At 42.3% G+C, this 13,642-nt stretch overlaps 1 protein-coding gene across 1 annotated transcript in view; it reads left to right on the forward strand.

Annotated features, from left to right (window-relative positions):
- slco3a1a (solute carrier organic anion transporter family member 3A1a) overlaps positions 1 to 13,642 on the forward strand; it is a 340,728-nt gene that overhangs the window by 102,591 nt on the left and 224,495 nt on the right. Inside the window, exon 2 of the mRNA XM_028823939.2 lies at positions 692 to 1,160. Coding sequence (XP_028679772.1) covers positions 692 to 1,160 — 469 coding nt within the window. The remainder of the gene's footprint in view (positions 1 to 691; positions 1,161 to 13,642) is intronic.

Consider the following 13,642-nt stretch of genomic DNA (forward strand, 5'->3'; position numbering starts at 1 on the left):
AATACAAAATTCTTCAAATAGTCCAGGCCAATAGTAGTATGGAGGAGCATCAGGTATGTTAAGGTGTGTTGACCTTGACCTGGAGGCAGTGGGTGTCATAAAACGAATGAGTAGCAACTTGAGAAATGGTTCTGAAGTACAGAAGTTAAGAGGACAGCCATTCAGCAATGGCAATAGCTTTGTATGTCAAAAACAATACAAGCTGTCTTGAAAAACTGGTTTAGTTCATTTTAATGTAAACACCCAGAGTACCTTAGGAGACATTTGAGCAAACTGAGCGTGTTGGCCATTAGGAATATGAGGGTCTAAATATGTGCAGGGGATTAGTTTTTAAAATGGGGCGCCTAAGAAACAATTTAGAAATTAGTGTATAGTGTGCAGAGCTTATACGTTTAAGTGCTCTTGATAAGAACAAATTGAAATTGAAGTTGCTTACTGAATTCATCCTCAAAGGCACATAATATTAGAACAGGCTGTTAAGTTATATTATTAACTGAGAAATCCTTAAAGAAAAAGGTTGTTTGAATTTCAGTAAAATTACATTGACAGGAAAAAAACAGCTTATGAGTTTGACGGCCAAGTCTCCCATTTATTCTCCCATTCCTTTGCCCTTCTATTAATCTGATTTCTAAAGCAGTGCTTTTACTGACTAGTACTTTTTTTATTAACTGATACTTTCATTCTCTTTCAGGTGAGTGTTTTAACAACCCTAGAAAGAAGATTCAATCTGCAGAGCGCAGATGTTGGAGTCATAGCAAGCAGTTTTGAGATTGGCAACCTGGCACTCATTTTGTTTGTGAGCTACTTTGGGGCTAAGGGTCACCGACCTCGTCTCATAGGATGTGGGGGAATTGTGATGGCACTAGGTGCCTTGTTGTCTGCCCTGCCAGAGTTCCTCACTCACCAATATGAATACAAGTCTGGGGATTTTAGACGCGGGGAAGAAGGAAGGGACGTGTGTGCTGCAAACTCATCAGCCTCTGGCAAGGGGAGACCGGACCCTGATCTTGTTTGTGGAAACAGAGCTAACACAAATATGATGTACTTACTTTTGATTGGAGCTCAAGTGCTACTGGGTATTGGAGCAACGCCTGTCCAGCCACTTGGGGTGTCATATATTGATGACCATGTGCGGAGGAAAGACTCTTCATTGTATATAGGTGAGTAAATTACTTTAGATTAATATTGTGTTAAACAGCAATATTATACATATTTGATGTTAGTAAGGTATTTTCAAATACATTTAGAGTTTTGAGCTTGTGAACGATGGACTGTTCATCTTTGAAGCTGAGAGGCTCACACTGAAGAGAAGTGCATAGCATTACTTCCTGTGCGTGTTTAGTTACTATTTCTTAGCTATTAAACAGTCTGCTGTAGCATTTCCTGTAATATTTCATCAACAAGTGGATTTCCTATCAGAAGTAACTGTGTGTATATATTAACTCATTAAGGTAAATAGAATTTTGCAGGAAAGGGAAGAAATTGAAACAAGCTGAAATACATTTACAAATGTTATTTCTTGACAACCGTGCCTATTGTATACCAAATGTTTTTAAACTATCTGCTTAATGTGAGTGACATTTTGTTGAGACCAACTGAAAAATGTTTTTCATATATTGACAGAAACCAAGAGTACTTACTTTTGAAATGAAAAAAAAAGCTCTGAAACTGTTAGCTACATTTTTGATAGAAATTGACTTGCTTTGCCATTAACGTCAGTTACAATCTCCATTTGTATTTAGAACACATCCTTGCCCACTCATTTTATTTATTCATTAATTTATTTCCCAATCCATGCATTGTTTTTCTTACCTGATAATGTCTTTATGTTCTCCTACTGGCTGCCTCATGTAATAAATACAGATCCAATTCCAAACATGTGAGTCTGATATCCTCTCACTGGCCAAGGTCTTTTTCTCCCACTTAAACTGGGAGGGTCACAAAGTGATCATGTGTGGGACCTAAGAAAGGTGAAGGCACAGCATGAAATCACATTATAGTTAGCTCATAGTAATCTGACAAAGCTGTTAAAGAGCCCAGTTCAATCTCAAATGTAACTATTGCTAAAAGCCAAACAATAAAAGAAATTGACACTATTTATTGAACAGAATGCAGAGAGTGGCTATTGTTCATTTCATTTACATACACATGAAAGGAAACATTAAGATTTTTGCTTATGTTTTTTAATTTAAATGAACCCTACATATATAGTGTAATGGTGGCTGGGAATACAGGCAACTCAAAATACCAAGGAAAGGTTGGAGTTAATGTTAATAGCAACAGAAAAGGCAGTAGACAATGAGTTGAAAAAAGGCAATGCATTAGTCAGTGCACAAATACATTCTTCAGAATTGTCAGTTGGGTATCTGACGCCACCTTCAAGGAATGGATTGGCTTTATAGGGCTGAGAACAGAAGGGGCGGAGCTTTCTTTGGTTGGAGGAGTGGAGCTTTCTTTGGGTGGCAGAGCAGGGTCAGACGACCTTCCTGGGCATCATTTCTTGGCTGCAAAGGAGGAAACAGAAGATAATGTTAGGGTCACCGACTGCTTTCCTCACCAGAGCCAGGAATGTGGTCTTGAGATGCGCATGCGTGACAGTAACTATACCTGTAGGAGCACATAAAGGCTTTCTCACAAAAATCAGATAAATGAATAGGTAAGCTTCATTAGCATAGCACACTTTATACAGATTATGTACTGTACATAAGGCGGTGGTGTAAATAATTTTATTGTGTAAATATAATTTTTTTTAATTTTCACTGTGACAGATAAAGGTAGTATTTCTAAGCTTTGTGCATTTGCTCTTGGATTGCTTTTCAGCATTTTAAGAAAATTAAGGTTTGTGATGAAATGGAGTCCTGTGGAAATGCAGATTTTCAAAAACAGTGCGACTCTGGCTCTATGGATGCATATAAGGTTGAGAGGCTAGGTGGGTGCAGGGTGTGAGGTGAGCTGATTGCTTAATTAGTTGGCTGTTCCACATTCCAGTTTCCAGGTAATTAAAATGTTGCACCTACAGAGGTATAAGGATAAAAAACAGAAAGAGACAGGAGACTGATGGAGGTTAAAATGGCAGTAATTAATGGCAGGATCGTTCAAGTCAGTGCAATGTGGAGTGAAGGCATGCAGTTGAAAATGTGGTCCCATAAGCAGCCTGTGAGGGACTGTGGTGGCTCCTGGTGAACATTCCAAGGAACAAATGCTTTGAATGACCCATGCATTAAGGCCCTACAATGGAGGTGGACAGAAGATGGATCACAGCTCACAAGGTCGATGGGTTTCTGAGGTAATGGTGACTTGGAACATGGAATTTTAAGGGTTTATTGTGCCTGTCAATAAACATCTTCTCACACTGAGGAGACCTACAGTATAAGGTTGAACCAAGGAGACATCAGATATTAGAACGAGGGTACTGTGGCTTGTAATTTTTTTAACCTGTTAATTTTAAGTACATTTTATTGGAATATTTATTGACAGTTTAACCTCCACACATGCTGCTTTTATGGAATTTCTGTTTATAGGAGTATTAAACGTTTTTTCTTGTGATAAAAGCAGTCAAGCACTTTTGCACCTTCATCTTGATGATAATGTTCTCATTTGCCCAGCTCATCCCAGTTGTATTACTGACAGTTCCGGGTGCTTTTTGTGTCAGGCTGCTGGAGCCAACCTGAACCATCACAGTAACAAGTCCTTTCCAAGCTATGGTTTGAATGTACCCTCATCAGCGATGGAGAAAGCAATAAATGCCACTAGCAGCCCAGACCAGTGTACAATATTTGGATATGCTGTTTCTCACTTTCTGATGTTGTGTTAACCCCATTAATACAGCATTTAGAATACTACACTATCCAAATGACATATATTCATTTTTCAATTTAATGTTAAGTGTAACTACAGTATTAATGAATAACCAGTGGACACAAATATTTAAAGTAAATAAAATTTGATTCACTTACCTCAAATATTTAAATTTTAAACAGGTTTTTGTTGACTGCTGTGCAGCAATACTGTGCTATCATCTGTGCCAAAGTAAAATGAGAAAAAAACTCAACAACAATAATAATAATAATAAAATTTAACAATCACATCATAAACAAGTATTAGTTAGAACCTATTGATCAGTTACATCAGTATCATAAGAGAATATTTTAATAATTATATTAAAATTGATTAAATAATTTATTCTGACACAGGTAATTATTTAATGGGAAGTAAACAAACAAATGCACAAATATGGCACAATAATTATAAAGTGTAATGCATGCACCCATTTTCCTTTACTACCATCCAACAAAAGAGAGAGATGTGGCTAAGTACCTGGGTGGTTCTTGGTGCAATGGGATTGTATCCCTGCCAGGGTTTTCGCCATTTTATTTATCAGGCCCTATTTATTTATCAAGCCCTGGCGTTTTTGTAATTCAACCTCTATGGTAATGCCTTACTCACAAAGTTGATCCCCTCATCCCATTACCACCTTGGAATTATACATTGTAAATAAAAGACGAAAAGAGAACATAAAGGTTTGGGGCACCAAAGTTATCCCCGTATATTATGCTGATGTTTTTGTTAATAAAAGGACAAAACAAGTCATCTTCAGATGGCCATCCCCCACTATCCCAAGATGGTGGTTAATACAGGAATCTTAAAGGAGGAGGTGGGTTCAGTAGACCAGGAACTGGAAGTGACATCATCAGAGGCCAGTCCATCTGTCATTCTTTCTGCATTGGGAGGTAAAATAGGGACATCAGATGACAGCGCCAGTGTCTGACTCGGAGGGTAATTACTATCATCCAAGGTCTGAGATTGTCTCCAAATCGCATGTGTGTGACAACATGATATGGAAGCAGTCATTTTGTGAAAAAACATAGTAGGTTAAAATAAGTTGTGAATAAAGAAAATTCACATAATTTACTAATAATGAAATTTAAAATATTCCTCAGTGTTCATCATCATCTCTGTCAGTATAATAGGAGGATGCTGAAGCTGATATGAATGTTAAAAATAATAAATTTGATGTTAATGATAATTTAGTGTAAATTTAGAATGTGGCACCACATCTGACCTGTCAGTTCAACAGCCAGAATCCATGAACAGGCATTAAAATCTCAGTAAACTTAAAAGACTGAAGGACATCACAATTATCTTTGTGGAGAACCATAACCTGTTCTTCTTTTGGCTGCTCCCATCTTCTTCCATATCGTCCTGTCTTCTGCATCTTGCTCTGTTACACCCATCCATCCATCCATCCATCCTCTTCCGCTTATCCGAGGTCGGGTCGTGGGGGCAGCAGCTTGAGCAGAGATGCCCAGACTTCCGTCTCCCGGCCACTTCTTCTAACTTTTCCGGGAGAATCCCAAGGCGTTCCCAGGCCAGCCGAGAGACATAGTCCCTCCAGCGTGTCCTGGGTCTTCCCCGGGGCCTCCTCCCGGTTAGACGTGCCCGGAACACCTCTCCAGGGAGGCGTCCAGGAGGCTTCCCTATCAGATGCCCGAGCCACCTCATCTGACTCCTCTCGATGCGGAGGAGCAGAGGCTCTACTCTGAGCCCCTCCCGGATGACTGAGCTTCTCACCCTATCTTTAAGAGAAAGCCCAGACACCCTGCGGAGGAAACTCATTTCAGCCACTTGTATTCGCGATCTCGTTCTTTCAGTCACTACCCATAGCTCATGACCATAGGTGAGGGAAGGAACATTGATCGACTCGTAAATTGAGAGCTTCGCCTTGCGGCTCAACTCCTTTTTCACCACGACAGACCGATGCAGAGCCCGCATTACTGCGGATGCCGCACCGATCCGCCTGTTACACCCACCATCTGCATTTCTCTCTCACCACATCCATAAATCTTCTCTTAGGCCTTCCTCTTTCCCTCTTGCCTGACAGCTCTATCCTTAACATCCTTTTCCCAATATACTCAGCATCTCTCCTCTGCACATGTCCAAACCAATGTAATCTTGCCTCTCTGACTTTGTCTCCCAACCGTCCAACTTGAGCTGACCCTCCAATGTACTCATTTCTAATCCTGTCCATCCTCATCACATCCAGTGCAAATCTTAACATCTTTAACTCTGCCACCTCCAACTCTGTCTCCTGCTTTCTGGTTATTGCCACTGTCTCCAACCCATATAACATAGCTTGTCTCACTACTGTCCTGTAGACCTTCCCTTTCACTCTTGCTGATACATGTCAGTCAAAAATCACTCCTGACACTCTTCTCCACCCATTCCACCCTGCCTGCACTCTCTTTTTCACCTCTTTTCCACAATACTTTGAATTGTTGATTGCAAGTATTTAAAATCATCCACCTTCACCAACTCTACTCCCTGCACCCTCACCATTCCTCTCATCTCCCTTTCATTCACACACATGTATTCTGTCTTGTTCTTACTGAAGGTCATTCTCTCCTCTATAGAGCAAACCTCCAACTCTCCAGGGTCTCCTCGACCTGCTCCCTACTCTCGCTACAGATCACAATGCCATCAGCAAACATCATAGTCCATGGGGACTCCTACTAATCTCGTCTGTCAACCTGTCCATCACCATTGTAAACAAGAAAGGGCACAGAGCCGATCCCTGATGTAATCCCACCTCCAGGTTGAATGCATCCGTCAACTCCTACTGCAGTTTTCACCACTGTCACACTTCCCTCGTACATATCCTGTACAACTCTTACATACTTCTCTGCCACTCCCGACTTCCTCATACAATACCATAACTCCTCTCGAGGCATCCTGTCATATGCTTTCTACAGGTACACAAAGACACAATGCAACTCCTTCTGGGCTTCTCTGTACTTCTCCATCAACACCCTCAGAGCAAACATTGCATCTGTGGTGCTCTTTCCTGGCATGAAGCCATACTGCTGCTCACTCATCATCACCTTCCTTCTTAACCTAGCTTCCACTACTCTTTCCCATAACTTCATGCTGTGGCTCATCAGTTTTATCCCCTTATAGTTACTACAGCTCTGCACATCCCCCTTATTCTTAAAAACCAGTACAGTTCTTCTCCATTCCTCAGGCATCCTCTCACTTTCCAAGAGTCCATTAAACAATCTGGTTAAAAACTCCACTGCCATCTCTCCTAAACACTTCCGTGCTTCCACAGGTATATAATCTGGACCAATGGCTTCTCCATTCTTCATCCTTTTCATAGCTGTCCTTACTTCCTCCTTGCTAATCCGTTGCACTTCCTGATTTACTATCTCCACATCATCTAACCTTCTCTTTCTCTCATTCTCTTCATTCATCAGCCTCTCAAAGTACTCTTTCCATCTGCTCATCACACCCTCCTCACTTCTAAGTATGTTTCCATCTTTATCCTTTATAATCCTAACCTGCTGCATATCTTTTCCAGCTCTGTCCCCCTGTCTATCCAATCAGTACAGGTCCTTTTCTCCCTCCTTAGTGTCTAGCCTCTTATACAACTCATCATACACCTTTTCTTTAGCCTTCACCACCTCTCTGTTCACCTTGCGCCTTATCTCCTTGTACTCTTGTCTACTTTCTGCATCTCTCTGACTATCCCACTTCTTCTTTGCCATCCTCTTCCTCTGTATACTCTCCTGTACTTCCCCATTCCACCACCAGGTTTCCTAATCCTTCTTCCTCTGTCCAGATGTCAAGCCAAGCACCCTTCTTGCTGTTACTACTTCTGCTGCAGTTACCCACTGCTCACTCTTCACTTCACTCTCCACCTCTTCTTCTTGATCTCCAACGTTATCCTACAGACCGTCATCCTATGCTGCCTAACTACACTTCCCCCTGCGACCACTTTGCAGTCTTTAATCTCCTTCAGATTGACTCTTCTGCATAGGATATAATCTACCTGTGTGCATCTTTCTCCACTCTTGTATGTCACCCTATGTTCCTCCCTCTTCTTAAAATATGTATTCACCACAGCCATGTCCTTTTTTGCAAAATCCACTATCCTCTGACCTTCTTCATTCCTCTCCTTGACACCATGACTACCCATCACCTCCTCATCTCCTCTGTTCCCTTCACTAAGATGTCCATTGAAATCCGCTCCAGTCACCACTTTCTGTCCCTTGGGTACACTGTCCATCACCTCATCCAACTCACTCCAGAAATCTTCGTTCTCACCCATTGCACACCCAACTTGCATGGCATATGCACTAATAACATTCATCATCACACCTTCAGTTTCCAGCTTCATAATCATTACTCTGTCTGACACTCTTTTCACCTCCAAAACACTCTTGACATACTGCTCCTTTAGAATAATCCCTACCCCATTTCTCCTCCCATCCACAACATGATAGAACAATTTGAATCCACCTCTGATTCCCCTGGTCTTACTCCCCTTCCATTTAGTCTTTTGCACGCACAATATATTAACCTTTCTGCTCTCCATCATATCTGCTAACTCTCTCCCCTTACCAGTCATACTGCCAACATTCAAAGTTCCTACCCTCAGTTCCACTCTCTTTACCTTCCTCCTGTCCTTCTACCTCTGGACCGTCTCCCCCCTCTTCTTCTTCTTCGACCAACAGTAGCCCAATTTCCACCAGCACCCTGTTGGCTAACAGTACTGGTGGCGGCTATTGTTAACCCGGGCCTCGACCAATCTGGTATGGAAATTTATACTGTTGTCCGCATATTGATCTGGCAAAAATTTACACCGGATGCCCTTCCTGACGTAACCCTCCCCATTTATCCGGGCTTGGGACCAGCACGAAGAAAACACACTGGTTTGTGCATCCCCTGTGGCTGGGTTGTGGAGAACCATAACCAAAGAAGAATTGTTCTAACATAAAATGTTTAGTAAGTAATGTTCCCTATTAAATGTATAAAATGTCTAATAATTTTTTTGATATACAGTTAGGTCCATAAATATTTGGACAGAGAGAACTTTTTTCTAATTTTGGTTCTGTACATTACCACATTGAATTTTAAATGAAACAACTCAGATGCAGTTGAAGTGCAGACATTCAGCTTTAATTCAGTGGGGTGAAGAAAAATGATTGCATAAAAATGTGAGGCAACTAAAGCATTTTTTTAACACAATCTCTTCATTTCAGGGGCTCAAAAGTAATTGGACAAATTAAATAACTGGAAATAAAATGTTCATTTGTAATACTTGGTTGAAAACCCTTTGCTGGCAATGACAGCCTGAAGTCTTGAAGTCATGGACATCACCAGATGCTGGGTTTCCTCCTTTTTAATGCTCTGCTAGGCCTTTACTGCAGCGGCTTTCAGTTGCTGTTTGTTTGTGGGCCTTTCTGTCAGAAGTTTAGTCTTTAACAAGTGAAATGCATTCTCAATTGGGTTAAGATCAGGTGACTAACTTGGCCATTCAATAATTATCCACTTCTTTGCTTTAATAAACTCCTGGGTTGCTTTGGCTGTATGTTTTGGGTCATTGTCCATCTGTATCATGAAACGCCACCCAATCAATTTGCCTGCATTTAGCTGGATTTGAGCAGACAGTATGTCTCTGAACACCTCAGAATTAATTCGGCTGCTTCTGTCCTGTGTCACATCATCAATAAACACTAGTGTCCCAGTGCCACTGGCAGCCATGCACGCCCAAGCCATCACACTGCCTCCACCGTGTTTTACAGATGATGTGGTATGCTTTGGATAATGAGCTGTTCCACGCCTTCTCCATACTTTTTTCTAGCCAGCATTCTGGTAGAGGTCGATCTTGGCTTCATCTGTCCAAAGAATGTTTTTCCAGAACTGTGCTGGCTTTTTTAGATGTTCTTTAGCAAAGTCCAATCTAGCCTTTCTATTCTTGAGGCTTATGAGTGGCTTGCACCTTGCAGTGCACCCTCTGTATTTACTTTCATGCAGTCTTCTCTTTATGGTAGACTTGGATATCGATACGCCTACCCCCTGGAGAGTGTTGTTCACTTGGTTGGCTGTTGTGAAGGGGTTTCTCTTCGCCATGGAAATGATTCTGCGATCATCCACCACTGTTGTCTTCCGTGGACATCCAGGTCTTTTTGCTTTGCTGAGTTCACCCGTGCTTTCTTTCTTTCTCAGAATGTACCAAACTGTAGATTTTGCCACTCGTAATATTGTAGCAATTTCGCGGATGGGTTTTTTCTGTTTTCACAGCTTAAGGATGGCTTCTTTCACCTGCATGGAGAGCTCCTTTGACCGCATGTTGTCTGTTCACAGCAAAATCTTCCACATGCAAGCACCACACCTCAAATCAACTCCAGGCCTTTTATCTGCTTAATTGATAATGACATAACGACGGACTTGCCCACACCTGCCCATGAAATAGCCTTTGAGTCAATTGTCCAATTACTTTTGAGCCCCTGAAATGAAGGGATTGTGTTAAAAAAATGCTTTAGGTGCCTCACATTTTTATGCAATCGTTTTGTTCACCCCACTGAATTAAAGCTGAAAGTCTGCACTTCAACTGCATCTGAATTGTTTCATTTACAATTCATTGTGGTAAAGTACAGAACCAAAATTAGAAGAAAGTTGTCTCTGTCCAAATATTTATGGACCTAACTGTATGTCTATGTAATTTCCATATTTGTTTGTAATGCAGACTAGATTAAGGCAAAGTAAATTTGAAAACTAAGCCACATGCCATAAATAATATTAGTTTAAAAATCTGTAGCTCCCAATCTTGTTTTGTAGCCACACGTACCAGCTTGCCCTCTCATAAGATTAGAAAAAGTAAGGTAGCTACCCAGTGATATATTTTACACATCCACTTATCTTTTAATGACAACAAGAATGGTTCAGTGCCTGACACATGATACTGCCGCTAATGGTTTAGATTCATGAGTTGGACTCTGACGTGATAAAACAAGCCTCACTGGTTGATTATACTGTGAATCCTAACCTAAGTTAACAAAAGTAATGGAACCGTTTAGGCCATCAGTCTTGGTTGGGTAGCTCATTGACCCAGCTGGTTGACTTTTGAAAGACAGAAAGTTATCTGCTTCAGTGGATCAAATAGCAGAATCATTCATGGCTCCTCCACCTCATGTTATTTGATGTTTTCAGATTTCTCTGTTGTTCATCTGAAGCGTACATCACTCTAATTATACCTCACCTTCTACTCAGATTTATTTAGTTATCTCTCCAAAACCTGTATTAGCCTTAATGTTCAGGATGTTTCACTGTGGGTGTTCTGTCCTGATGAAATTTTCGTATTACGTCTAATCCAGTCGAAGCTGAAACAAATGAGAGAGACAGAGATGGTCTCAGATTGAATGAAATTGAACACCATCTTTTCAAACTTAAGTGCATCACACTCGATTTAAATTTAAAAATGATTTTTTTAAGGAAGTTTCACAAATTCTCATAAATGAAGTATAGTGTTAACATTTTGACTTAGAGACATACCCCATTATTACATATTCTAAGCATCCAACCATTTTATAACTCACTCAGTTCTGGATGAAAAGAATAAAATATTCCAAGAACACATGTTCACTATTGTCTTAATAAAGGATAAACACTGAGTCTTAGAAATGTGTTCCTCAGCTGGCTTTCATTGTTTTTTTAATCTTAATTTAGTATGAATGCATTTACTGTATGCTCAAACTTCTGGCTGCATATATGCTTTGAGGCAGACAGTAGCCAAAGACTTTCACAGTTACCCAGAACAATGCACTTAGCCCACTATTTATGTGAATACACTGTTGGTGTCAACGTGGATGGACAGCCATCCCAGCCAGGTTGGTTGATAGGCCATAGTGGATGGACAGGGGGAGATTATCTATCCAGAACAATTCCTCCCACAGTACAATAGATGGCAGTGCTCCTTTGAATTGACACAGTATGGACACCCACATTCATGGGGTTCAAAATTCTGAGGGACAACCCTGTCAGGGTCCTTGGGTGCCACCAGAGAGCACTGCAGGGGGAAGAACTCCCTGTTTTATGGGGCTGCTGCATGACCTGGAAGTGCTTCCGCCATTCAGTGCTATGGCACCAGATAGACGTGAAGTCCCAGGCCCAACGTAAAAGAAACCACTTGATCTTATCCATGAAAGTCAAAGTCGGGAGGCAGAAGGCAACACTCACCTGGAGGAGTAGAAGGATAAAACGGAACATTTTTTATCTTTGACTATAACAGTGGATCTTGTTCATTGGTAAAGGTATGTGTTTAATAAACAAAAAATCATTATTTAAACCCAGGATTGTGTTGGGTATCATGGTGTCACTTATGTATGAATTTGCAGAAGGAAGTCTCTCACTATATTGGGGGAAAGATGGTGGTGGTGTCAGTTCAGACTCCCCAAAACGGGAAGTGATGTTATACGTCTTTGAGCTGTGCTTCCCTGGATCTGCAGAGAGGAGATGAGACGAGTTTGGAAGCAGCGTCAACCCCCAACTCGGGGTGAAACTGCCACTCGATAAACCCTGAAGTTGTCTCCAAGGCACACATTTGTGACAATTGTAGCCACAAGGGGGCACCACTGAGCCCCAAGCACATTTCCAACACAAATATGGGCTTTTATTGAGCCCCAGTACCTACTTCACAAGAGTAATGACAAAAATAAAGGAACAAGCACAACTCTCCTTACTCCTCCAAGAGTGTAGCCCACTGCCTCCCAACTCTGAGCCCGACCCAATCATAGACAGGCAGGACACCAATTTGCCACACACAACACACGGTTTATTTACCGTTTTAAGTGCACATATCACCACACAACACACAATTCAGTCCCTTCCTTGCTGCCAGTCCATCCGCCTCCACTCCTCCTAAGGCTTTGTCCTCTTCCTTCCAACTTTGGCCATCGAATGCTGGGGACTGGCCCATTTTTTATAGGGTACCCAGAAGGACTACAGGTTCCCAACAGGCTTCTTCCAAATAAGGCCCAGGAAGTATCCATGTTCCCCCTGGCGGTGGCCACGGGTTCCAACAGGGATGAGCCCTGCTGGAAACCAAGGGGGCTGCCCTCTGTCGGCCCAGGGGAGAAACTGTTCAGAAATTACTCTATCCTCCGGTCCTTCTACACTCTGGGCCACCCGCCACACTGCTCCTCCCCCAGCTGTGCCTTGCCAGATGAAGCATCCTGTCCTGCGAGGGCTGTTCTGTTGGATGAAGAGCTGCTCTCATCCATGCCATGGTTCCGTCCTGTAAAATATAAACACAAGGGGGACAGGGAGGCGCTGTGCTGACGCCCTCTCCTGGCATCTAAGGAGATCTTCTTCCTGCATCATCCCTACACGTGACCGACTTGGTGGCACTTGTAACAGCACCGCTCCCCAGCACTCGTTCGTGCCCTCCAGACATTGAAACATTGCGAGAACTCCCCCGCCCCCACAGAGAGTGGCCCTCCGTCACACATGAGCACATTGGCTCATGTGCTGCAGTGTTCAAAGACCCGGACTTACCTTTTCGGGTCCTCCTTATTACCTGGGATGCAGCGACAGTCTGAGACTCTCTGTGGAAGAAGAAGAGACCCCATACTGTCTGTACCCCTCTCGATTTGTGCGAGACCGCTTCCGGTAGTTGGGGCAGGGTGCTTTGGGTGCCAGCACTTACAAGCCGACCCTCTCTTGTGCCTCAGCCTTTTCCGCCCCCACTGCGCAATCAGTCATCACTCCGCAGTCAACGGTCGGACACCTGGCTACTCGTCTTCCCTCAGGTTTTACCACAGGAGGACATCCAGTTTTATTTACCGTACAGGAACCACTCACTTGT

The sequence above is a fragment of the Erpetoichthys calabaricus genome, chromosome 17, assembly GCF_900747795.2.
Source record: "Erpetoichthys calabaricus chromosome 17, fErpCal1.3, whole genome shotgun sequence".
NCBI lineage: Eukaryota > Metazoa > Chordata > Cladistia > Polypteriformes > Polypteridae > Erpetoichthys > Erpetoichthys calabaricus.